This window comes from Hemibagrus wyckioides, linkage group LG14, assembly GCF_019097595.1.
Source record: "Hemibagrus wyckioides isolate EC202008001 linkage group LG14, SWU_Hwy_1.0, whole genome shotgun sequence".
NCBI lineage: Eukaryota > Metazoa > Chordata > Actinopteri > Siluriformes > Bagridae > Hemibagrus > Hemibagrus wyckioides.
In genome coordinates, this window is record NC_080723.1 from 15091378 (window position 1) to 15118403 (window position 27026).

The following is a 27026-nucleotide window of genomic DNA, read 5'->3' on the forward strand; positions in this document are numbered from 1 at the left end:
CTCATCGCAGGTAGGATCAAGCAATCTAAGATCTTTCAGAATCAAACAATGATTCATATATTTTCGATAAATAGTGATTAACATTTTTTTTAACCATTAATATCTGAATTTGGTTAATTATAGAATTTTACCCATTATTTTATAGTTAGTGTCCTATACTGAAGACCCGCCGCAGTATCATCACAGTCCAGATGTTGAATAAACCTCATTAACCTCTCATCCGTTGTACGCTGCTGTGCCTAAGAGTATAAACACTCCTATTATCATGTGAATAAAGAAATACAAAATCTAGCTATACTATGATAAATAGAGTAATTAATATAAAAATACATTTAAAATCTGGTAAATAATGATTTTTTTTAAGAATAATAAAAAAAAACCTTAATAAATAAATACAAAGGAAATAAATACACAGAATATATAAAATATAGAAATCATTAATTTAAATACAAAGCAAAATAGAAATAAATACATACAAATTTCAACACAAATAAAGTGATAATTCGAAAGTCCTTTTAAGTTTTAAAACTTATTTAGTTCGTATTTATTTTATTATGTTACAGACTTCCACAAAATCTTTTTAAAATATTAAATACTCATTAATTTCTACAGATTCACGTTTGTCAATAACACTATGTGACCACTAGAGGGCAGTCTCTTTGAGGAGATTAATTCAAGTCCCCATGCCGTGTATGTGAAAGCACAGGCAGTGTCATTACAAACAATTCTCCCATCAATGCATGCAGAACACTCACAACACAGACAATGCCAAATACTATGATGTATGTTGAGTCGTTGATTATTCTAAGATTAGGAAACGTTCCAATTAAAATGGAACTCATAAACAAGAAAGCAGCTGGTTCAGGTAAACAATGTGGTGTGTGTGTGTGTGTGTGTGTTAAATCCACAGTGTATGATTGTCTAGAGTACAACACAACAAAAACGCATTCAGTTCATTAATCAGTCGGTAATTCCTCAGTCCTTCTTTTAGGTTGTACTAGGAATTCGGAATACAGTACAGTAAAAGTGTTCCTCAAGGGTCTTATAAGGGTTTATAGGACAATTAAGGGGTCTTCGCCTTCTTAACCGAATCTGCTTCAAACCATTTCTTCTAGGAAAGCAGTGTTTTAGTGTTTTACACAGAATGTATAAGGGTTTCCCCATAAAGGGACAGCTGAAGACCTTACAAAGTACACAAGTACGAAAAAAAGACAGAGGTAGAGTACGTAATAAAATACAGTCAAACAGCCAAAAGATTAGGCCATCGGAAACTTGTAAAGAATGATCAAACATAAGACTTTCATGTGAATTTTTCAAGAGGTTTTCAGAAGGTTAGGAAGGAAATCACAGTAATCATAAATATACCACTCATATCCTATTGGACATAATCTTTGTGTTGAGTTTCTTGAAAAATGACCTCATTTTGCTCAGCTTCTTATTCTTGTCATTCCTCCTCCTGTGATAAACTTGCCAGCTGTCTGCTTCTTTATCCCCAGCCCAAGGCCTCCACGCCCCTCCATTCAGACTGGGATCTGCCCTTGGATCCTCAGCAGGGTAACGCACAGGCACAGCTGTGCGATTATAAAACGCTATTCTGGCCAGCAACTGCTTTACTACGTCAGGCCTCTTTTCAGCCATGTCATAGCGCTCGTACGGATCTGCTGTGATGTTGAACAGCCATAGTGACTTGCGGGCTTCGGCGTGACGCTCAAGATCCCACCAGCCACCCGGGAAGTTTCCTAACACCTGCGGTGGTGTCCAGTCTCCGTAACCTGGCTCTCCTGTCAGCAGCTTCCAGTCTCCCATTCGCACTGCTGCTTGTACAGCAGTGTTCCAGATGCCATATCCACCCTGCAATGAGCCATGGCGTGAAGGCACATACAGGGGGTCAATGTTGTGGAGGATCTCGTAACGTGGGGACTCCTTGCCCTCGCTGATCGTTTCCCACATGTCATACCCATCTAGCCCATGCAGCTGGGATACATTCCCCCCTGCTAGGTGCACCAGCGTTGGGTACCAGTCAGTGATGTGAACCAGTGCCTTACTGACTTTCCTACGTCTCCTAAGGAGTGGGCTGTGGACAAATCCCACTGCACGCATGCCACCTTCCCAATATGTCCCCTTCCTGCCTCTGAGTGGCCAGTTGCTTCCTCCAAATAAAGGCTGGCCACCGTTATCTGTAGAAAAAATAATCACACTATTGCGGTAATAACCATATTTTCGGAGAGCGTATGTTATGTTGTGTACTGCCTCATCCACAGAGGAGACCATGCCTGCATATTTGCGCCGATGAACATTCCCCATGTCACGATATGGATAGATGTACTCCTTAGGACACTGTAAGGGAGTGTGTACAGCCTGGAAGGACAGGAATATAAACAGAGGCTGTCCTGACGGATTGTGCGAAGCCAGAATCTTCCGCACTCTGCGTGTGTACAGATGTGTCGAATATCTTCCCCGATATCTCCATGCCACTGTTTCACCTTCATGGAGATCAAAGCCACACCTCCCTGGACCATCACAGGAGTCGTATGTGTAGTAGTCCACGCTGCCTGTCAGAGAGCCAAAGTAGGTATGAAATCCACGGCGAGTGGGGAGACAGTCACGCTTGTAGAAGCCCAGGTGCCATTTACCCACCATGTGTGTGGAGTAGCCGGCCTCCTGGAGGCGCTGCGGCAGGGTGACCATATCAAAAGGCAGACAGTTGGGCTGCCGGGACCTGATGATCGAATGCTGGAGACCTGTGTGGATCTGATACCTGAGGAGAGGGAAAAGGAAACATTTTTACACACCTGCATCAGAAGGATTTTGTTGAATTTGGGTTGAAATTGGGCCTGGAGAAGTAGATTCAACTTTGCTAATGTTTCAGTGCTATCCATGGTAATTGAAAAAAAAATAAAAAAAATAAAGCATCTTCTTTAGGGATCTAAATCTATATCCAGATTTTTGAAAAGTTGATTAGTAGCAATGTCTGTTGTGAAAAGAACCTAAAAATCCTTCGTAGCAGAAAAGCTTCTTTAGCTCAAAATGATGATGTTTGCTAGTAATTTCTGTTGGCTTCATGGTTATAATCATTACAGTATTTTTCTTTTGGAATTTCCTGGACACATTAGTTCTCTTTTGGTTGTTCCTCTGAGGAATCTCCTGAAGGTTCTACTTCAGGAGTTTCCTCAGAGGGACAACCACAAGACCCAATTACGTTTTACTTTAGACTTTGAAGAGATGATTATTCAATATCACACAATGGTTATTCAACATTTCTGGACTAAGTGCTTGTTTAATAGTCAGAATTATTTCTGCATGGTTATGTGCGTTGTCTTATTGGTTTTTCATATCATTCAGCATCATTCAGCATAATGACAAAACTCTCCAGTGTTGCATGAATTGCGCTTTGTTGGTCTTATCTCCTTCGGGAATTATATAAACACTGCAGATGTTCATCAGTCATGAGCATAGTTATCATGGATCTGTCAAAGGGCAATTATTCATTCACTCATCTAGAGTAACCGTTTTATCCTGGACAGGTTGGCGGTGAATCTGGAGCCAATCCTGGGAACTATGGACAATCTATGTGCAATTTTGCGAGGCTAATTTGCTTTCCAAGATATTTTTTGGACAGTGAAATGAAACCAGAGAACCCAGACGAAACCCAAGTGAATATGAGAATAATAATGTGAAACTCGGCACAGGCAGTAACACGAGCTCAGGATCGAACCAAGGACCCTGTAGCTGTGAAGCAGCAACACTGCCTGGCGAGTCACCATGGCGCCCTGCAAGCAATTATCATATAAAAACAAACAAATCCCCATGTGGTGATTGAACACTGTATGTGTTAATTCAACACTTTGTATTATTGCCTTGCCTGATATTTCACCATGATTTGTTTGTGTCTTCGGGATATTCAGAATCATCATAATCATAATGTTCAATATAATGTCTGTGTGTTTTTAGTCATCTAGGACAAAGCTTCATTATTTAAGAACTGAAGTGTTGTGAGATGTCTTCATGACTACACCATCTGGGTATTACTAATGCCATCAATTATGTTACATCATCTAATATGGAGGAAAGACGAACGATCTGACAAACAATCTGGGAGCTCATGCAGGTTCTATAAAACATGGGCTGGCAAAACACATTACACTTGAAAACACATTACACTCAGATAAATCATGCTGAACTGTACTGTTTCTTGTTAATAAGAAGGTATCCTCATGCATGCACCTTTTCACCTTTCACTATGCATCTTTAACCACTGAATGCATATGATACCTTTAGAGCTTTAGATTAAACGCCAAAAAGGTCATTATGGTCCAGTCACCTTGAATATATTCACATGTACATTATAGCAACATTTTCAGATGAAAAATGCATATTTAAAGTACAAAAAAATTATGGCACCGCCCCCAAAGACAAGGAATGGTATAATGTAGCAGCTAAAGAGGTGAGAGCTGAGGTGGCCGTCTGGGCTGCAGGTATAGAACTGAATGCAAAAGTTTGCATCCCCTATACTGAAAAAGGAAAATGGTTTTACAATTTATTCGGTATGATACACATTTACTGGGTTAGGTTTCACAGACGTCCCTAAAAACATGCGTAATCATACATTCCATTGTTTTTATTAACGCTATCATTTATCCCAAGGGTGTGCAAACTTTTGCATTCAGCTATCTCCAGTCAAGCATTATTGCTATATTTACCTGCCGGTTAGGAACTGGCTACGGGAAGGTGTACAGATCGGTTGCACGTAGTAATTCTCCAGCTTCACACCGTCAGCCGCCAGTTTATCCAGCGTGGGTGTGTGCATATCAGGGTTGTGGTAGCCGATGTCGTTGAAACCCAGGTCGTCTGTCATGATGAAGATGATGTGCGGTGGTCTACGGGGGTTCGGTGCCGCGGGATCATTCTCCACCTGGTTCTGGCTTGACCAGTCCCAGGCGAGGAAACCCGCACCGAGCATCACGGAGAGACCCGCCAGAGCCGCCCCTGTCATGGCACCACTGCAGTGCGCGCTTTCAGCCTCAGAGTGCACAAGCCCGGGAGATCATTCACTCCTTCATCACAGCCTGGGTAACACGGACGAGGTTAAAAGCAAGCCGCCTGTTGGTTTTCCATCTCTGACACGCCTTGAGGTATTACCTTGAACTTCACATCTGGAGCAGAAAACCTTGCGTGCGCATGGCTTAAGGAGAAGTCCAAACGCGCTTCCTTAAAAACCTCTCTCCTTTCAGTGGTCGCTTTAACTCCGCCCGGTCAGGATTACATACAGTACATAGGCATGATTGGGTCAGATGCATAAATTCAATTGGGCTGCTCCAATTTTGTGGGTGAAGCCAGGTATCACCAACTGGCAGCTATTCTCACCAGTGGGGGTTTTATACAAGGCGAGAGCGCACTAAAAGTTGGAATTATTTATGCATTTGGTACAAAATGTGAGCAAATATTGACATTATAGCACTGACTTCATAGTTACTTTAGTCTTTGGGATGGCAGGGCCAATCTTTGTGTTTTTGCTAAAGACATTTGGGTTTGAGATCAAAAGATGAATATGTGGTAATAGATCATAATTTCAGCTTTCGTTTGTGTTACATGATTTAGAGCATAACACTTTTTGTTAAAACACGCCCATTTTTCAAGTGATCAAAAATACCCATGACTGACAGGTGCTTCCTGTCCAAGTATGCCCTGTTAGATTGATTGTTTATACAATTAACAGCTCTGAATATCTAATCCTGTTCTGAGTTTTGGGTTTTGCCTGTGAAGACTTTGTTGTTGAATAGGACAACCCAACATGAAGACCACGGAGCTGTCTTTGGGAGAAATGCAAGCCATTTTGAAGCTAAGAAAAGATGGAAAATCAATCAGAGCCACTGCACAAACAATAACAATGTATTGAAAAAGAAAGACACTACAGGTGTACTAACAACCAGTCCGACAGGGAAAACAAGAGCAGTTAATGACAGAATCATTGTAACGGTATGACAGTCCACTGTTTAAATACTTTTAGAGGCAGAAATATAAAGGCCATACAAAAGATTCAAAGCACTCATCAGCAATATGTATCAGAAGGCCAGACTGGAATTCACTAAGAAATACAAGATCAAGAAATCAAGATGAACTTCTACCAAAGTGATGGAGATTGGAGAGAGAAAGCATCTACTCATGATTTAAAAAATCTGTGCTCATTGCTTAGGCTTGCATGGCTGCTTCTGGAACAGGCTCACAAATCATTATGACTCATGATGGTAGTGGCAGAATAAAGTCAACAGCAACATTTTGCCTAGCAATTGGCTAGCAATTTATCCAAATTAAAGGGGAATAACTTTACTATGCAGCAAGACAATAATTCAAAACACACTGTCAACTCAACACAGGAATTTATCCGGGGCAAAAAGTGGAAGGTTTTATACTGACCAATCAGTCACCAAACTGTAACCCAACAGAGCAGCATTTCACTTCCTGAAGAGAGGAGACTCAAGGGAGAACCCCTCCCCAAAAAAACAACTGACAGAACTGACAGAAGCTGCAATAAAAACCCAGAAAAAAAACCTCACAAAATAAGAATTAAACAATTTGGTGATATCAGTGGGTCACTGGTTTGATACAGGTATATGCAACCAAATATTGAGTGTCATTTATTACAAGACAATCTGTTCCAATATTTTTGCTCAGCTACACATTGAGTGGTCTTCTACCAACGGTGCCATGTTCTAAGTTGTTTAACACATCTTGATGTACATATAAGGAATTATCTGAAGTTATGATTTACAGTCTCATGTTCATCTTTTGTACTCCAAGACAAAGGTTTTCTGTGTCTTGCCATTCCATTACTTTCAGAGGATAGTGTATATATTGTCAAAATGCATGTAATATCACAAAAATTGAAATTGACACAAGATACTTTTGATTTCTTGCATGTGCCTAGATGCACATTGAGTTTGAGCTTGTAGTGGTGTTCAGGGTGGCAAGGTTTATTTCTGTGTGGTCTTTGGCATGATCTCATCAGAAATCCATGAAAATTAGTGGACAAGTGGTGATATGGTTGGATTTCATTCACACATTTTCAGTAACCAGAGACACTATCACATCCAAGCCCCTACCAGGAACTCTGGGCATGAGTCAGAAGTACACTCTGAGACACACATTCACACATCGTGGTAATTTGACTTTGCCAATCCACCAACTGGCATGTTTTTGTTAAGTGGGAGAAAACCAATGGGAGAACATGTACGGATGTAGGAGAAGCTTACATTGAGGTCTGTTTAGAGTTTTGAATCTTCTTCCCATCACTCTGTTGGTTTTCCCTAGGTTCTGTGGATTTCTTACACATGCCAATAGTTGCATCTACTTATTATATTACCAAGGTTTGAATGATTGTGTGAATGTGTGTATACATGGTGCTCCATGATGGAATGGCATCTTCGGATCCGCCGTGATCCTGAATGAAACTTTTTAGAATTCTGTAGATGTGAGGCGTCACGAGAGATTTGGCAGCTTATATTGTTTAAGAGATACTGTAAATAAATCTGTGGTAGAGGAGGATATCAACCTCTGTTTATGTTTCAGCCTTATCATTGATCTTACAACTATATCAGCTTTGTGGTCTTTTGCCCACACCATTACTTTGTCCACACCACTTTAGTTGCAAATGCATTAGCTCCTTTGCTGTATCTATAGCCTATATGCACGCATTAAGTACCAGTTTCCAGATTTCTAATAAACATACACGATGCAGGAAAGCATGCAGCTTCTCTATGAGGTCTTTGTGACAGCTTTAAATTGAAAACAGCAGCCAGAACTCGACATGTTATGGAGTTCATCACAAAACGCTCTTCATGATTCTACAAACACAAACAGGACGCCTTGTCCTAAAAGCTCGTGTTTTGGGCCTTCGGGGTTTGGAGGGGTATGGGTCCTCACTGAGCCTCAACAGATGCCGTGTTCTGGCACACAAGAGTCCTCTTTCTTGGCTTGTGACTGTTTGTATTGTATGTGAGTAAAGTAGGAACGGAAAAGTCTAGCGCAAGTAGTCATATGGAATCAGCACCTGAAATCCACACAGGTTCGGTCACAAATTTGCCAGATAAGATCTCCAGTGGAGATGAGCGTAAAGGTCTGCTGTAAAGGGATTAGCTACGCCACAGATGCAGCAGTCCCTGGGGACGCTTAAGCGTGACTTGACGTAAATGGCACATTTGATATATGCCTGGAGAAAACAATCAGGAGCATTTATGATTTAAACTTGTTTTACTGTTCTGGCTCATTAAACAACACTGCACTGGGACTGGATTCTGTTTCACTTGCAAGTCGTCTTTGGATAACAGTAGACATCAAATATCTAATTGTATATCTAAACGAAGCTGCCAGACTTAATGAAAGCTTGTATTATTAGGGAGCAGGTTTGAAGGAGGTCATCGAGTGGCCACATGTCTTTCTGGAAGCATAAACAGTGTGTCATGAATTATTCAGCAACCTTCAGGAATGTTTGACAAATTACCATTTCCCATTACATCAACAGAATAAGGGACACAATTCACTCTGTGTGTGTGTGTGTGTGTGTCCTTGTGCCAAAACACAGCATGTCAATGACCAAACATGTGCTCAGGGCATTTATATGATCTTGGAAAAACACTTAAGACATTATATCAGCTTAATATTCTGGGCAGGTTACGATGGTCATGAAAATATTTCATGAGTCAACATTTTTTCCACCCAGAGCACAGAGCAGCATGTTTACTATAAATACCTGAATCCAGTAATGTTATAAATTGAGACAAATCTAACCATACTTAAGATAACATTATGATGATGTCTTTCTAAATTTACTAAATTAAATATGTATTTTGTGGAATTTAAGGAAGCCACCGTAATAGTCTCTTTAAACATTGTGTTGTGATAATCATTTATTTTTAGTTGTTTTGGATTTCTGGGTCACGTTCTTCCGGGTTACAGTATCCTGAGTTTGACCACCTGGTCTTTCTAAATAAAGCAGAACTACAAGGAGAAAGCATGAAATCTGAACAGATTGTACTACTAATAAATCTTATAATTGATTGGGTATCATATTCTTTCAAACCTTAATATTTAGAACTGGATATTTAAAACGCGTTGTAATAAGTCATTATTTAATTCTGCCCTAACAAAGACTTACAAAACCTCTCAGTGAGGCTCCAGATGACATAAACTGAAGTTGAAACATGGCAGAGAGTGAAGCAATTTGGAGTCCGCCCATGTGTCTTCAATAGGAGTGATTAGGTTTTGGGCGAATGCCTTTTCCCTGGAAGCATCGCTACCTTTGCCAATTTAGAATAAGTGAGAATAAAAATGTAGCACAGAGCTAACATTCATCCTGAACTGCTTTGACAAAATTGAAAGATCTAGGATAAGCATTTTTATATTGAAACCATTTATTCACTTGGAGACTTCCATGGGTTTTTAGGAAAGTCCTGTTTGGTTTCTAATCAAGAAAATTCACGTCTTACAAATTCCTTCTCACTAGCTGTTTATAGGTGTGGTGTTTATGTATAGATTTACGCTCTTCTGATTGTGTGTGTGTGTGTGTGCGTGTGTGTGTGTGTGGGGGGGCATTGTATATTTTGGACCATAGAATTTGTATCTTAGCAAGGAAAGCTATCCTAGAAAAACAGCTTCATTATTATTTCAGTAAAAGGTCCTCAGTGTGTGTGTGTGTGTGTGTGTGTGTGTGTGCATTTTGATAAACTAAAACCATTTAGATTAGGATTAGATGTGGGAATAGTGTTCCTAAACTTCATAAGGGTTTTCTCTGGTTTCTCCTGCAAACATGTAGATGGATTTTTGCAACAGTGTGTGTTTGTTAGTGTGCCTGTGTAATCCTCTATGATTAGCCGGTATCTCATTCAAGGTGTAATTCAGCCTCGTGCTCATTGTGTAGGCCCGGCATCCACCACAACAGGATAAAGCGCCTCTGAAACATAATAACTTGCTGTAATTCGCTTGAACTCATCCCAAGCTCAGTTTGTTTTATGAAGAGCAGTTCATCTGTAACTAAAAAGCAGTAAATGTAACTGTAGACAACATGTGCAAGAACAACTTCCTGTCATACATTTGCCTATGAATGGTTAATAAAACCCCTAACTTTTCTTTTCTCAAGGACAAGGATTAAGAAATAGGATTAGGCAACTGTCGTCATTTACAGTTTGGGTACATGATACGTATTAAAGTAACTCGTTTCACTGTTCCAGCTTATTAACGCAGTTGCTTAACACATGGTCTTTTGTATCTAGAATCCAATTTCCTGAGTTAGCAGTGCCCACATTTGGAGGAACAGAGGGTACATGAAAAGGGATAATTAGACAAGGGGCCTATAAAGCTGGAAGCGTAGCGTGGTGCAGATGTTGGACTTGGCAAACACAGAGCCATGTTACTCAGTGCTCACTGCTTGCTGCTGCTAGGACGAATGTTTTATCAGTGCCAACGCAGCGTATAAACCGCCACACCTCTCATCTGTCTTCAATTATGACACTCTTTCCATCTTATGTCTAATCAGCACCAGTGTTGGTACTGTGCTGTATTTTTACTGGAATGGATAATTAGCGTTTTCTGTGAGCGTTGTTAGATGAAAGCAGGGGTTTGGAAACAAATATTGTTAATGTTCATGTAGGAAATGAGATGGGACGGAGCTTCATTTATTTGGAATAGGAGATGCGTTCAAAAAAAATTTAAGAAAAAAGAGAGAGAGAGAAGAAAAAAATTCACCTTCCTGCTTTGACGACCTACATTCCCCCTGTCTAAATGCGAGTGTGTGCATGTGTGTGCATGCTTATTTATACATTAATTTGCAGTGTGTTTGCTGTACGTGTGTGCCTTTTTAGCACACTACACATCAAAGACTAGAGTGAAAGTAGGATTTGCTGCTTAACCACAGGAAGTGGAACAGCTCTGAAGGTGAACCAGTGAAGGGAGGAGTTGAACAGAAGTGCAAGGAGTAGAAGCATGGGCTCTGTTTAAAGGAGCAAGTAGACAGATGAGGGGGGTGAAGCAGGGCAGATTGGGTGGAGAACAGGTTTAGCTCTACATCTGATTGTCTCTGCCTTGAGGTTAAAATGTGATCAGCAAACATGCTTCGATTTCACCAGGAGTCTAAAACCGGTGGCCATGTTAGTATTCTGATTTGAACCCTTGAGCTTCACCAATTTTTTAGTGGCCAAGATGCTAATCATTTAATTAGAGTTCAAATGAAACAAAACTATATTATCTGTTCAAAAAAAAAAAAAAAAAAAAAAAAATCTATACAGCATCTCCATACCATATGATTAAGCTCAAAAGTCATTCACCGTATGTGTTATTTATTTTACATTTTTATTCTTGCTTGCACCATGGTGCAGTGGTTAGTTTTGGCACCTTACAGCTTCATCCGGAGCTCAGGTTACAGTCTGTGTGGAGTTTTGTGAACTTTGTTTCATGTCCACAAGGGTTTCTTTTGCACTAACTAGTTTTCTCCAATCTCCCAAAATCCTCCCAGGTGGATTGGCAACTCTAAACTGCACCTAGGTGTGAAGTGGTTTGTGTGTGTGTGTGTGTGTGCAGGGTGCCCTGTGATGGACTGCCATCCAGATTCATACATAACAGCCACAAACTGGATTCTACAGGATTTCTGTGAGAAGTGTGTGTGAACTGTTAACAGTTAACCTGGAAACAAAGCCATTGTGATGCTCTACGTCCCTCATGGAAGTAGGAAGCTGTTGTGTTTACAGCTGTGACAATGAGCGCTTATGAAGTGACTGACAGCAAGTCACATCATAGACTCTAGAACCACGGTGACTCTGACTGACTCAGAGCAGTTAATGAAGAAGAATCAATGAATGAATGAATTTTTCAGATTTTCATAAAGCATGCCAATAATTCTGGAATTGACTTCAGGATCTATCTATCTGCCTATTGGTTTGTGAACAGGGTGGTTGTGCAGAAAGTTGTCTTGTTGGACAGGAAAGATGCTGGTGGCAGTTATTACATTTAGAGCAGTAAAGTTTTAAAGAGTGAGCCTTAGCGTTTAATCCGTGGGGAAACAGAAACACATTTACGAGTGTAACATGATCTATCCCGCAGTACTCGATGCAAACGGCACAGGCCAGGCCGTGAAACGCTTGATTCACCACGAGTCGAATCCCATCATAGTTTAAGCGTAAATGACTTAATGTTGCTGAAGATGGACGGGTACAGACATCATACAGGTATGGACATTCACATACACACACACACACACACACACACAAGCACACACAGGTCAAGCTGCACAAAAATAATTAAAGAAAACATTTCAAACAGATTGTGACTATGTGCTAAACGTGTGAATTTATATCTGCGCTATATTAATGAGGCGAGACTGAACTTGTTTTGCCTCGTCTGAACATTTCCTGGTGTTTTGGTTGGAACACAGCCTATTTTCTCTCCTAAACTCGTGAATAGAGCTCTTTTACTGCTCTGACCTCGATGGCCACTCAGCACCACCCCTCCTTGGGTGACCCATCTGAGTAATCACCACATTATCCCCCATCCCCCATACACATCTGCACGCACACACACACACTCCAGCACTATAAACACCACCTATTACCACCTCTCCACAAACACTGTATCAATACCAGCACTAACCACTGCCAAACACAACCCAACTGGGCCAACACTTCTCTATCAAGACCACACACAACCACCTGAAACACACACTGCTGAGAGCAAACACATGCATCGGTCCACATCACACTAACAAGTACATATCCATGCACCAGCAACTCAACCATAAACACACACACATTTGAGCAAATTCAAATACTTATTGTTTATTTGTAAATTATTGTCATTTCAGCCATCAATATTGTAGCTGATGCAATAAAATGAAACAGCGTTCCTTCAGGACAATACTGCTACATAAAACACAGAGCTGTATACAACACAGAAGGCAGACAGACAGACAGACAGGCAGACAGACAGACAGAGAGATAGATAGATAGATAGATAGATAGATAGATAGATAGATAGATAGATAGATAGATAGATAGATAGATAGATAGATAGATAGATAGATAGATAGATCTAATTTAAGCAGCTGAATGCAAGTTTGAAGATATTTTACATCCATAATAATTTTTGCAGATCTGCATAAATGTACATGATCTTTGCCCTAACTTTATAACACACACACACACACACACACTTTTATTTGGATTGGTGCAGAAGTTGAGGTATCATGATATAAGTGAGTGTATAATTGGATATACTCAGATCAGGACATTGAAACCATCTGTGTATTATTGTGTAGATCCTTCTTGTGCTGCCAAGATAGTTCTGAATCGTTACCCGTACTTCACAGGATTAATGAATCAAATTCATATGCACGCACACACACACACACACACACACACAACCTAAACCCCAAGGCAAACACTCTTGTCTATTTTTTCTCAAATCTAAACTGGTGAGATTTTTTGATGAGGTGAGTTTTTTTTTTTAATGTGGCTTTTCACCCACAACTTCAAAACTCAACAAACTCTGCTTGCTTTGTAATGAATAACAGTAGTGTGTGTGTGTGTGTGTGTGTGTGTGTGAGAGAGAGAGAGAGAGAGCTCAGCATGTAATTAAAAGTCAGCAGTTTCATAAGGTAGTGTATTCCTCGAAAGAAATATAAAAGTGTTAAATCTAGACCTGTGCAAATGTCACACTTATAGAAACCCTTAAAGAGCCCTTGAAGAATTCACAGCTCTATTGTGTTATATTATACATGGATCAGGTATAACATTATGACCACTGCCAGGTGAAGCGAATAACACTGATGATCTCCTCATCATGGCACCTGTTAGAGGGTGGGATATATTAGGCAGCAAGGGAACATTTTGTCCTCATAGTTGATGTGTTAGAAGCAGGATTTGAGCGAGTTTGATGAAGGGCCAAATTGTGATGGCTAGACGACTGGATCAGAGCATCTCCAAAACTGCAGCTCTTGTGGGGTGTTACTGCAGTGGTCAGTATCTATCAAGAGTGGTCCAAGAAAGGAACAGTGGTGAACTGGCGACAGGGTCATGGGCGGCCAAGGCTCATTGATGCACGTGGGGAGCGAAAGCTGGACTGTGTGGTCCAGATCCAACAGACTGCTGAAGAGTTAATGCTAGTTCTGATAGAAAGGTGTCAGAATACACAGTGCATGACGGGTCAGGGCAGTTTCGGTAGAAAAAGGGGGACTAACACAATATTAGGCAGGTGGTCATAATGTTATGCCTAATCTGTGTAAACAGCAACATTATGTGTTGTGTATATATTAATGTTATCTATCTATCTATCTATCTATCTATCTAAAGACAGAAAAAGCTACACGCGCTACAAAACACTACATTTCCCATAATGCATGTAATACGTAATCCGATGGCGTGACGTCACCAGTTCAAAGGTAAAATCAAGCATGGTGGTGAAAGGAGGAAGCTAACAGTAACGTACAAATGCGATAAAGTTAATAAAATTAGATTTTTTGTTGGGTTTCTTTTGGGTGGGAGGGTAAACATGGCTTCAAAGGAGACTGGCGCTTCTGAGCATGCGCTGATCGATTTGATATATCGGCATTTAAAGGAGAGTGGATATAAGAAAGCAGCCAGCGCGCTCAAACAGCATGCTCCTCAGGTTTCTCACCTTTACTTGCACTCTCTCTCTCTCTCTCTCTCTCTCTCTCTATTGTAATATATGCACCAAACTGCACTGAACTGAAATAGTGTGCTGATGTTGCAGGATTTTATTAACCAAACATCTAACAGTGTAGCATTAAACTCAGCAGGCAGGCAGGCGCGTGTGTGTGTGTGTGTGTGTGTGAGATCCCGTGTTTGTAAAACAGTACTCATCACGTAGCTCACAGCTTCTCAGACCTGTAGTTCCCGAAGTCCTGCACATTTTCCTAATGCACAGCCCTATCCTGACGTTGCAGTGGGTGTGTTAGAGCAGGGTGAGGGTATACAGCTGTAACTATAACTAACGTGGTAGATTTACACTACAGTTCTGAATTCTCTTTCATTTTCTATAAAGGTCAAGCATAGCATGTAATATATAGAAGTATATACAGCTCTGGAAAAAATTAAGAGACCACTCTCCAGATTTGAACCCTATTGAAAACCTCTGGAATGTCATCAAGAGGAAGATGGATGGTCACAAACCATCAAGCAAAGCTGAGCTGTTTCCTTTTTTTGCAAAAAGAGTGGTATAAAGTTCCCAACAGCAATGTGAAAAACTGTTGGAGAGGGAGGAAAGGAGGGGGAGAGTGAGTATATTGGTAGGAGAATGTTGGACATGGAGCTGCCAGGCAGGAGGCAAAGAGGAGGTATATGGATGTAATAAATGAGGATATGAAGCTAGTGGGTGTAAGTGTTGAGGATGCAGAAGATAGGGATAGGTGGAGAGAGATGATTCTCTGTGGCGACCCCTGAAGGGAAAAGCCGAAAGAAGAAGAAAAGTCTTGCACTATATTTCTAACTCTTTCACAGTGCTTGCTCACATCTGGCCAGATGAAAATCAGGCTCTGGATTATTTACTAATAAGCACAGCTATTAATGTGCACCGTTTTTGAGAAATCAATTAATGAATAGAATAACTGATCTTCTAATCTGTCATGTCCTGCAGTGTATCATTAGTTAATAGTAGACTTTATAGTTTAAGGAAAGATGCACTAAATTATAAGATTTTTTATTTTTAAACAGCACATTTCGTATCATTCTTTGCAAGTTGCCAAATATATATAGTGAGAGAGAGAGAGAAAATGTATTATTTATTTATTTATTATTGACAGGCATATCTTCTAGACTTAATTTAGTTACTTTGGTGAAAATTTACATACTTAACAAAAGCAAAAACCTAGTCTTTAGATGATTTTACAGTAACCCAGAGCCCTAACCACTGAGCACTACTGCCCACTACTGCCCAGTTGCCTGAAAAGGTTTTCACACTGCCAACACTAGAGAAAAACAGAACAATTGAAATGTTAGAAAATAGTTTATTTATGATATTGATGCCTCTGCCACAGAGTAACAGATGAATTGTGTTGTCTGTCTGTCTGAGATTATTGTTAGAGTGATATAAGTACGAGTGTTTGATTTATATGGAATGATTATATTGTAACCGGCAGATGAACTAATTAGAGTTTGGAATTGATCTAAAGAGGGTCAAGGTCAAATGTCTCAAATAATTTGCCTCAGTACTTCACATTTGCAGGCTAGTTTAAGTGACTTTCTTGCATATAAATTAGTAACAAGAAGGACCAAACATGTTGGCGGAGGCGTCCCTGTTAATGGAGTTGGGGTCTTGACTTGTTTGGTCATTCTTCATTATAAAATCCAACTTAAATCAAGAATCAACAGTTTCTCTGAAACATAAGTGTAATTAGGAAAAAGAAATAAATATGTAAGATACAGCGTCTCCAAAAGTTCAGGAACCAATGAGAGTAAAACGTCATATACTTAATGTAGGCAGTTGAATGTAAGCATTTTCTCACCCTATTTATGCAGATTTTGATACTTATGCAGCCTGTTTCTTGCCCACCATATTCTGGTTGTATTTTTGTACGACCTGTAATAGAAATGCAGGTCATATATAGTAAAAAAATATTTTAAGGGAAAACAATTACCACACAATTTTGTTAATGTGGGTAATGATGGAAACTGATGTGCATACTTTGACGTGTATGTAAACACACACAGTTTCTGTTCTTAATTTTTCTATCCAATAGCATTCAAGGCATTCTTCATAAAAAAACTGTCTTGCAATATTGTCAATGTTTCTTTTATTTATTTATTTGTATACATCATCCCAGCTTCATGGTGGTCCAGCAGCAGCATCCCGTTTTCTCATTGCCGCGGCCTGGGTTCGATTCCCGGGCAGGGTGCTAACCCAGCCCCTGAAGAGCTAACTCTCAGTGCCAGGTTAAATGGGAGGGCTGCGTCAGGAAGGGCATCCAACGTAAAAACTGCCAAATCAAAATATGCTAACAAAATGATCCGCTGTGGCGACCAGGAAGCAGCCAAAAGAACACCACCAACAACAAAACCATTTGTATACATCATCCCGGCCCTGAGATTAGCTCCTAGCCAGAATGACACTTTCCTTAAATGAAAACTTACAGAGCAAATTTAGTTTCAATGCAGCATGTGGCATTTGTCTGAGGATGTGGAGGTTTTTCACTATTACATTAAAAATAATCTATAAGAAGGCATATTGCACTTGCACAATATCATATCATGTCTCTCTCTCTCTCTCTCTCTCATTAATGAAAAAAAAATTTTTACACAGTGAAAGGAATAAGCTCAAAAAAGAAACATTTTATTATCCTCTGAATTGTTTTGGTTTAATCTAGAATGACTTCTCGTGACTGACTAAATCTGATTCTCTGCCTAATTTGTAGGTAAAGTCTGGGACTGTAAAAGTGTCACTCAGTGATATATTCAAGAAATGGTTGAGGTAAGAGATTGATTGAAAGCTGTGATGTTAAGTCCTTGTCTCTTATGCTATAAAATGAGCTAAATTAATCAAATGAATATTTTACCTTTTGCAGTGAGGAACAGGAAAAGAAGAATGATGAAGGAAAAGCATCCCAGACAGGTGCAGGTAAATTCTATAAAACTTTTAGATTTAATTGCATTTATTTGATAGACACTTCGAACAAAGGCTACTTGAAAAATAGGTGCGAAAGACTGAGTGTAACAGAATGAGATTTGGGCAGGGATGGGGGCAGTGGTAGCTCAGTGGTGAAGGTGATGGGCTGAGTCTGAATCTCAGGATGTTAATCTGCTGCAGCTGCTCAGTTGTATAAATGAGAGAAATGTAAGCGCCTCTGGATAAAGGCATCTGTCAAATACTGTAAATGAGACTAGAAGGTTCCCTACACAAGGCCTCATATATTGTGTTACACTGGGTATTTGGCAGAGGATTTAACATCATACAATACATTCAGTGTACTAAAGTCGGCAATTCACACTCTGCAAAAGTAATCTCAAATTAGAATAGGCTGCAGAGTTGCTTCTCCCATGGACAAAGAGATAGCATATTAGCTCAGACCCCACTGCGATAATGGCTTTTTTTTTTTCAGCAGCATACAGGAACCGGAAGATTTCTACAAATATTTAAGGCATGTTAAATAAGATACCTTAAGAAATTTCAATCTGACCACAGTGGTGGACTGACAAGATCTAAAAAGATCAGATGTAATGCTATTGAATACCAGACAAGTAACTTCATCAATCCTGAAGGAATTTTTTTTTTTTTTTTAGAAGAGAGACTTCTTCAGATTACAAGAAAAATAAATATTAAATGAAAAAATAATGTATTCAAAAATGTAAATGAAATATAAAATATTAATAAAAAATGAAATGTATAAATGAAATAATATATTTAAAAATGTAAATATAAAATATAAATAAAGAAATGAAATATTTTGCAGACTTTAGTACGCTGTTTTTATATTCTATATATACAAATGTATACATATATAAAATATATTCAAAGTACAAAAAAAAAAAATACAAACGTGTGGAGCAGGTGTCAGAAATCAAGACCTTTGGAGTCTTGGAATTTTTTGGATGCATTCAATAAAAAAACATATAAAGCAAATAATTACATTGAAATTTCTGGCATTTGGCAGACAGCCTTATCCAGAGCGGCTTATAGATTATCTCATTTTATGCAACTGAGTAATTGAGGGCTAAGGGCCTTGCTCAAGGGCCCTGATGGACCTAGGGTTCAAACTCACAACCTTCTGATCAGTAGACCAACACCTTAACCACTAAGCTACCACATCCCTTGTCCCCATCAGCACTGCCAAACAGTTACCCCAGGAGCAGGAACCACGAAGTAGTTCATTCCTGAACTTGTCTTTTTGGTGTCACTTTTGACTGACATTTGGCTCCAGTATAACCCCACAACATGGCTTATACTGTCTAATCCATCAGCCTTAAAACTTTCAACTTTCTTCCTATCTATCTATCTATCTATCTATCTATCTAGGAAAATTAACCAAATTGGTGAGAACTAAGAAATGTGGTTTAGAGCCTGATTTAGATACTTTCACATACATCTGTACACATCACAATCTCAGATAAGAGAATCCTTCATAATATGTCTCGAAGCACTAGAAAATTTTAAAAACAGATCATCCCATGATTGTGGAAGTCCTAATCATTTTTAGGATCAAAAAATTTTAACATAATCCTCTGTTGGATACCTGGACACTCAGGAATCCCAGGTAATGAGCAAGCAGACAAAAGCTAAACTAAAAAACCAAGCGGTTTACAGATACGGAGGTTACGGAGATTCCTCCTTTTAAGGTTATTCCCAGTCTAATTGCGTTTAAACAAAGAGTTTTATTATATCACATAGTGCAGATGATGAACATTTTTTGCTAGTCAGTACGTCTGGTTTCCACTAAAAATTAGATTGTATCTTGCAGTTATTTGATGTCTTTTATCTTTGATTTGTGTGGTATTGATTTCCGAGTAGGAATGGAAACTGGTTCAAAGAAATATGAAAATGTCTCAGGAGAACTTGTCTCGAGATGTATTTAATTCAGTGAACTTTGTATAATAAAAAATAAAATTTATTTGACTCTTTCTAGGCCGTGTAAGTAGACTGCGTGTAAAACTGTGGAGTTGCTCTAAAGCCCTTCTGAAGCAATTTTTGGCACAAAATCTTTGACAATATTAAGGAAATTCTTGGGTGGGTTTTTTTTTTAAACCACTGCACATTAAAAACAAGAGCTGGCAAACAGAATGCTTTCAGTTTGTTTGAAGCAGCAGATCACGTTGGCGAGTAGCACTAAAGCTGCTTTCTTAAATGGAAAACTGAAATTATTTGTGGTGTTTTATTCTGTTTAGCATGACTTGGTTTCTTTTTTAAAGTGCACCATCACCACGTTTGACATTTCTTTGTTTTTGTTCCCCTCCTGTAGGAAAGTACCACTGTGTACGATTTATTGTCATTGTTTTTGTAATATTGTGCTGATCTAAAATATATATATATATATATATATACACACACTACTCACAAAAATTTAAGGATTTTTGGGTGAAATTTATGGAAAATGTAAAAAGTTCACGCTACAGTGATATTATATCATGAAAGTAGGGCATTTAAGTAGAAGCATGCAATGGTGATTTCCTCATCTCAAACAATTTATTGAAACAAAAGCCAACAACAGTGGTGGGTATACCACAACAAAAAATGTCATTGTCTCAATAATTTGTCATGTGCCCTTGACCATCAATTACAGCTTGACAACGACGTCTCATGCTGTTCACAAGTCGACTTATTGTCTGCTGAGGCATGGCATTCCACTCTTCTTGAAGGGCGGCCCTCAGGTCATTGAGGTTCTGGGGTGCAGGGTTACGAGCCTCTACACGGGATTCAGGTCTGGAGAAAGTGCAGGCCACTCCATTTGAGGTACACCTGCCCAGACTGTAACACCACCACAACAGTGGCTGATGCATAGCGCTCTCCTTGACGTCTCCAACATCATTGGCGGCCATCATTTCTGCTCAGTGTGAATCGACTTTCATCAGAGAACAGCACTGAGGCCCACTGGTCCCTCGTCCAGCGTAAATGCTCCCTGGCCCATGCAAGGTGTGGTCAGGTACCCTTGCAGGTCGTCTAGCACGCAGACCACGCTGATGTAAACGGTTTCGAATGGTCTGACGTGACACTTGGGTGCCTCTCACCTGCCTTAAATGTGCCTGGAGTTGAGTGGCATTCATCATCCGGTTCCGCAGGGCACTGTTCACAATGAAGCGGTCATCAACGTGGGAGGTGGCCAAAGGAAGTCTACTTCTATGCCTTTCTGTAACTCTTCCATTCTCTCTGTATCTCTGTCGCAACCTGCTGATGACACTCTGTGACACTCTAAGCTCAGTGGCCACGTCCCTCTGAGAACATCCTGTTTGAAACCTCGCAATGGTGAGGTACTGTTGATCAAATGTTTAGGTGTCGTCTTGGTCTAATGATGTCAAAATGTGAACAGCATGATGAAGAGGACTGTTTAAATACCAATTCTACTTGGTCCAGAAAATTTATTGGTCGATTCATGGATCAAACACCAGTTTTGCCGATTTTGCCGTTAAGCACCTTGTTAGAGAACAGCAAGTTATGCAAAAAGTACTGAAACACTGAACAGTTGGACATGTGCATTCAAAAGTGTAGAGAAGTTCACCTGGAAAGGTTATAGTGCATTTTAGGTGCATCCTGAAATTTCACCTGATTTTAAAATTTTAAAAAAGCATTTATCATAAAATCCTATTTCTCCATTGACCTTACTTTTATTATTGGTAGTACTACTGATGTAACAAGCTCCTTAGCCCTATTTACCTCTGTTTTTCTCTCTCTGCCTAATCCAGAGTCAACCACAAATGCAGCACACAACACCAGGCGTGAGAAGAAGGTGAAATCCCCAATGATAACTACACCAGTTTTTATAAGGTGCCCGATTTTGTCTTTACACACAAACAAAATGAATAACTTTACCCTAACTTTCCTTTTAGAAACCAGCTACACCCAGAAATCAGAAAAGAAAAAGGTCTGAAGTGAAGACATGCAAAATTTCCAGTGTTGTAGAAGACCACAAGAAAGGAGGAGACTCGGACTTGGACTCGGACTCCAGTCTGGATGTTGACAAATGGAAGAAACTGGCCTTACAGCTATCAGGTTAGAAAGAGAGAGAGAGACAGAGAAAGTACACTATGGGCGTAATATTTGCTTTGTAATGTTTGCTTGAATGCACAAACAAACAGTCATTCGCCGCTTTATTAGGAGCACTTGTTCATGTAATTATTCAAACCACACCCGTCAATATGTATAAAATCATACAGCTCAAGAGTTTCAGGTAATTTTCATCAGAATAGGGGGAAAATGTAATACGGAACCCTGATTAAAAACTTGTAGAAGAAGAGTTTAGTTATATACTGCTCACTCTTGCCATATACAACAATGACCAGGGACCATCACAGTTGGCAGCATCTCCAGTGGTAGTGTGGTGCTGGTATGAGTTTATCTGGAACATGTGTGTACTTGTTGCAGTGTGTTCATTCATACCAAAAGCACACTTCCATGTCTGTTGTGGCATGAATTATACACCAAGTAACATCAGGTCAAGTTTTGGTCTTTTCCATAGATTAATGCAGGGGTCCCCAAACTACAGCTTGTGGGCCTACTGTGGCCTACCCCCACATTTGGACCGGCCCTCTGAACAACGCCAGAGACATATTTTAAAAATGTAATTTTAAATACATTTTATACTTATATCAGTATTTGATATTAAAGGTTGGCTTATTTGTTAAATTCACCGACCAACAGAATGGTTCATTCAACATAACATGCCATTGCGAATGAACAGGTGATTTCAATAGCACTGAATATGAAAAAATGTCATTATGATCATTTTAATAGACTATATATCTCAAATGATAATGATCATTTGTCTGTACAATGCATAACAAAATAATGAACTATTCTAACATTAGGAGGCATAATAAATACATTTATTACATTGATTTGATTTTTTTAAAAATCTACACAATAACACTAGTAGTCTCTCCGGCCCATTTAATTTTCTGGTACAGACCGACCCGGCCTCCCATTAAAAAAAGGAAAAAATATGTGGCCCTGACAGAAAAAAGTTAGGGGGACCGCTGGATTAATGGAGGGACTAGAAGAGAGACTGACGAACTACAACGGTCAGTACGTACTTTTTATGTAGGTAGGTTCACTTGATGCTTGTAGATGTATTTGAGCTAATAATTTTAATAATGAAAATCAGGTCATTTATGCAAAAAGCCTATAAATACTGGCATGAGCTAAACATTTGCACTGTCTGCCCCTTTGTTGTTCATCCTAAATGCAGCACCGTGATTCGATGTTTTGTTCCTAAATGACATTAGATCTGTCCTAGTTGAGATTAATGACGAAGTCTACTTAATGTGACAGAGGTGCTTGATGGAGGATTTGCTGAGTCAGCTGAGGACATCAGTGATGGACAGATGTTTAAACGGATGCTAATGGCATAGGATCATCACTTTAAACCTGTACATTTTTTTCTGTCTTTTGTTGCCAGATGCTGACTTTGCAAAAATGGATGCTTTTACAAACTTCACCACATCTACTGCCAAGTCCACGAAGAAGCGAAAGCCAGCACAACCTAAAAAACAACCTTTACCCAAGAAAACTAAAGCTAAAACTGCCACCACCCCCACAAAAACTGACAAAAAGTCAACAGCGAAAAAAGCTTCTGAATCCGACAAAATTAAAACTCCCTCTGAAAAAGCCATCATCACAGACCCAAACGTAAAGAGTCCTGAAAGTAAAACTGCTCCCAGACTTTCAGATCAGGTTGCGACCCCTAAGACAGCTGTAAGTAATGGACTTTCAGAGAGTGATGGAACTAAAGTTAAACGCAAGAAAAAGCAAAGCCTCTCGAAATCTCATGACATTGAAACTCCAAGTAAAAAGGCTGAGAAAGAGAAAACTACAGAATCTGAACCAGCTGATACTCCGTGTAGGATGACAAGATCAAAGAGTAATGCTGATGTTACAACACCTGGATGTTTAGAAACGCCTTCTAGGGTTACTGATCCGGATGAGCATGGCATTCAAACATCTCAGTGTGGTTCAGATTCAGTTGAATTGTCTGAATTGAACAGTCCGAAACATTCTAAAACGCGTGAGACGAAAGCTAAGAAGGATAAATCTAAAAAAAAGGCAAAAATCGTGGAGTCTGTAGCCACAGAGACCTCCTTAGCACCTCACACTGAGGATGGTACTAGCTCTCTAAAATGTGAGCAGTCAAAAATAAATCAGGTTTCAGAGGTTAACCCAGCAGAGACTCCCTCTAAGAAAGCTAAATCCAAGAAATCTAAAGAACGTCAAGAACCTGGAGATGTGGCCATGCTTTCTGGAGAATGTGAGCTCGAGGTTAACAGTAGTCACTCCAACCAGCATCAGACTGAGACCCTGTCAGCATCAGTTAAAAAATCTAAAAGTGTTGCGGGGTCAGAAACAGTTGAGAAACAGTCTAAGAAAGCTAAGAAAAGCTTATTGGAGCCAAATGGGACAGAACATCCACCTAGAAAAATAGAAACTCAAGCTGCTGCTAGCATCTTGGAACCTCTCAGTTCAGAGACGCCTTCTAAAAAGTCTAAAACCAAGAAAGCTACAGAAAACCATCAAACAGATTCTCCATCTAAAAAAGCTGTTGTGGATGTCGGGGAAGGTGAGCTTGCCGCAAATAGCAGTTCTTCAAAATCAGATCATGTTGGCAGTATAAGAAAGAGTAAAAGAAAGAGAGCTGACAGCTATGGAGAAAATCTGACTTCTTCAGTAACTGAACACGTATCTAAAGAACAATACAATAGCCTCATGCGTACCGAGAACAGCACCGAAAATGAAAGCCAAGAAAGCGTTTTAGCAGTGGAGGTGGAAGGAACTCCAGAGCCAAAGAAGAGAAAGAAACATAAAAAAGATAAAGAGAAGGAGAAAAACGAAACTGCTGAAAATGTTGAAGAGGTTCCACCAGCAGAGGAGTTGGCAGATTCCTTGCCAAGCAGTCAGAAGAAAAAAAGTAAGACGTTATGTTCTGGATATTTATTTGAAAACCTAATGTCTGAGTAATGAAACAATTATCCTTTATTAAATACGTCTCTGTTTATCCGTTTGATTCATGGTGTGCAGAAAAGAAAAAACAGAAACATAGAGAGGAGGATGTGCCACCGGTGTCTGATCCTGCACCTGAAGAAGACTCTCCAAAAAAGGTAAAACATGCAGTGAACAAATGTTGTGTGAATTTTTCTTTCCTCTGCCTTGTTGCCCAAACTTCCCAAAAACACGTGTGTTGTGCGTGCATGTGTGTGTGTTTGTTTCCCGCTTCATATCTCCTCCAGTTAGAGTAGTTGTCTCTCTCAAGGTTAACAGGCGGTGATTTGCGATAGCGATAGCCACAAGTCACAATACAGTCTGCGACTTTAGAAAAGTCTGGTTTCGAAAGTAGACCCACTCATTTGAAGTTCAAACGTGTGCGATGCCGCAGTTGGTGTTTCTCAGGGTGAAATATAATACTGAGTCTAGTGAAAATACAGAGAGGTTTCAGTGTAAATTTATCAGTGTTTAAAAAAAAAAAAAAAAAAAAAAAAAAAAAAAAAAAAAAGAAGACAGCAAATACAGAGTTGCAGTTTCGGTCACTGAAATGCAAATGTCTTTTTAACTATACACGTAGGTGCAAACCCTACAGAGGCAGTCATATGGATTGTTATTTAGCTTCAGGGTAGAGGATCTTTGCTGGATTCATCGTAAAATTAAGTTAAATGGTTAAGAAAAAAGTGTCAATTTGGGTGAAGAAACAACAAAACAAAACATCACCTTGTACTTGGGGACCTTTTTAACTTATAAACTAATTCCCATGGACCTTGCAGCACAGATTTATGTAATGAAATTCATTATTTATTGCATGCATGCAGTAATATTAGTATTGATTTGATCCAGAGAGCTTTTCCGAATGTTCCAGTGTCAAAAAAAAAAACAACACATCACCTGAGTGCATTGTATCACAGATCCCACTTTGAGGACGTTCAAAAAGTGAAAGAAAGTTTGGTAGACACTACTACTAATCTGTGGTATGAAAGCAATTCCAGATAGAGACTGCAGTCGACCATGTTGATGCCCTCACGGGGTATTTACATGATGGTGGAAAATAACAATAGAATATGGGATCTTAGCTAATATGCTGAATCACACCAGTCCTTGGAAAAGTGCTATTATGAAGCCTATATGTACAGTGATATCTGTAATGAGTGTAATCTCCCCCTGCATGGTTGTATACAGTTGATCTCTATGTTGGCTCCAGTAATAAAAAAACGCACCAGTAGTAATCACAATTGTGTTCTCTATAATTATTCAGAAAAAGAAATCATCAAAGAAGAAGGAGCACGCTGATGTGTCCGAACAGGAACCCCTTTAAAAGCAAGACCCTGATCCAGCCTGGAAACAAGATGGACGCTAACATGAAATATTGGAAATGCCGTCCTACATCCGTTCACGGTGTTTGTCTGTGAAAGTGTTGATGATTTCTAGAAAAGACAAACGTTTCAATTTTTAAGTTTTATTTTAAATATCATTTGTTTTTATATACAGACATTTTTAATATGTGAGATGAAGATTATGCCATGCTTCGACACTTTGTTTATAGAAGACTAATCATAGAAACATTCAAGCAATTCTCCAGTGATAAGGAACCTGTACTCAGATACAAATGATCTGGAATTTCTTTTACATTTTTATAAATATAACTCCATATTTCTAAACTTCTGTGTGCGTGTGATTTGATTTGTGCTGGTTTTAGAGTAATGATCCCAATCCATTATACACTACCAGTCAAAAGTTTGGACACACCTTTTAATTCAATGTTTTTGGTTTAGGGATTTATTTTCTACATTCTAGAACAATACTGGAGATTTCAAAACTATGAAATAACACACATGGACTAATCCATATGTAATGACAACAAAAAACAGTCAGTTGTTATTTTAACACGAAGGTCAGGTGTTCTGGAATAGTTCTTGCAAGAACAGTATTGTCAAGTGCATTTGCAAAACCCATCAAGCACCATGCAGAAACTGGCTCACATGATCAAGCACCATGATGAAACTGGCTCACATGAATGGCTCCCAGTAAAGCAAGACCAAAACTTACCTCTGCTGCAGAGGAGAAGTTCATTTAGAGTTACCAGCCTCAGAAATCACCAATTAACAGCATCTTAGATTAGAGTCGTTATGAAGGCTTTACAGAGCATCACTAGCAGACATATCTCAATATCAACTGTTCAAAGGACATTATTGTGTTTTTTCGGTTTGTGTCCAAACTTTTGACTGGTAGTGTAGCTCAGAGGATGAAATGTATACAGTCATTGCTGAGGAGCAAGAAAGTAATTGTTAATTACAAAACTCAATTACACGCTTAATTACAAAACTCAAGAACGCACACCAGGTAATAAGTAG

At 39.3% G+C, this 27026-nt stretch overlaps 2 protein-coding genes across 3 annotated transcripts; one reads left to right on the forward strand and one right to left on the reverse strand.

The window, feature by feature from the left end:
* Positions 1-515: 515 nt before the first annotated feature.
* arsia (arylsulfatase family, member Ia) lies at positions 516-5241 on the reverse strand. Its single transcript, XM_058407638.1, has 2 exons — positions 4701-5241; positions 516-2758 (listed from the first exon to the last, which is right to left on the reverse strand). The coding sequence occupies exons 1-2, from the start codon at positions 4991-4993 to the stop codon at positions 1369-1371; spliced, it is 1683 nt and encodes a 560-aa protein (XP_058263621.1). The 5' UTR covers positions 4994-5241; the 3' UTR covers positions 516-1368.
* A 9177-nt stretch (positions 5242-14418) lies between these two features.
* Positions 14419-26333, forward strand: tcof1 (treacle ribosome biogenesis factor 1). Of its 2 annotated transcripts, none has more exons than XM_058408856.1 (8): positions 14419-14646; positions 17408-17463; positions 17558-17610; positions 21384-21427; positions 21528-21690; positions 23096-24598; positions 24709-24788; positions 25931-26333. In XM_058408856.1, the coding sequence occupies exons 1-8, from the start codon at positions 14530-14532 to the stop codon at positions 25988-25990; spliced, it is 2076 nt and encodes a 691-aa protein (XP_058264839.1). In that variant the 5' UTR covers positions 14419-14529; the 3' UTR covers positions 25991-26333. The 2 variants fall into 2 exon arrangements, with proteins under 2 accessions (XP_058264839.1, XP_058264840.1); XM_058408857.1 differs by having other exon boundaries at positions 17558-17604.
* The last annotated feature ends 693 nt before the right edge of the window (positions 26334-27026 follow it).

What these genes read in the sequence shown, in the direction of transcription:
- arsia (XM_058407638.1), bottom strand. Translation starts at nt 4,993, where the DNA reads ATGACAGGGGCGGCTCTGGCGGGTCTCTCCGTGATGCTCGGTGCGGGT. An exon ending in AGCCAGTTCCTAACCGGCAG is followed by an intron (nt 2,759 to 4,700) that starts GTAAATATAGCA and finishes CCCTCTCCTCAG; the next exon opens with GTATCAGATCCACACAGGTC.
- tcof1 (XM_058408856.1), top strand. Translation starts at nt 14,530, where the DNA reads ATGGCTTCAAAGGAGACTGGCGCTTCTGAGCATGCGCTGATCGATTTG. An exon ending in TCAAACAGCATGCTCCTCAG is followed by an intron (nt 14,647 to 17,407) that starts GTTTCTCACCTT and finishes CCTAATTTGTAG; the next exon opens with GTAAAGTCTGGGACTGTAAA. An exon ending in AGCATCCCAGACAGGTGCAG is followed by an intron (nt 17,611 to 21,383) that starts GTAAATTCTATA and finishes TGCCTAATCCAG; the next exon opens with AGTCAACCACAAATGCAGCA.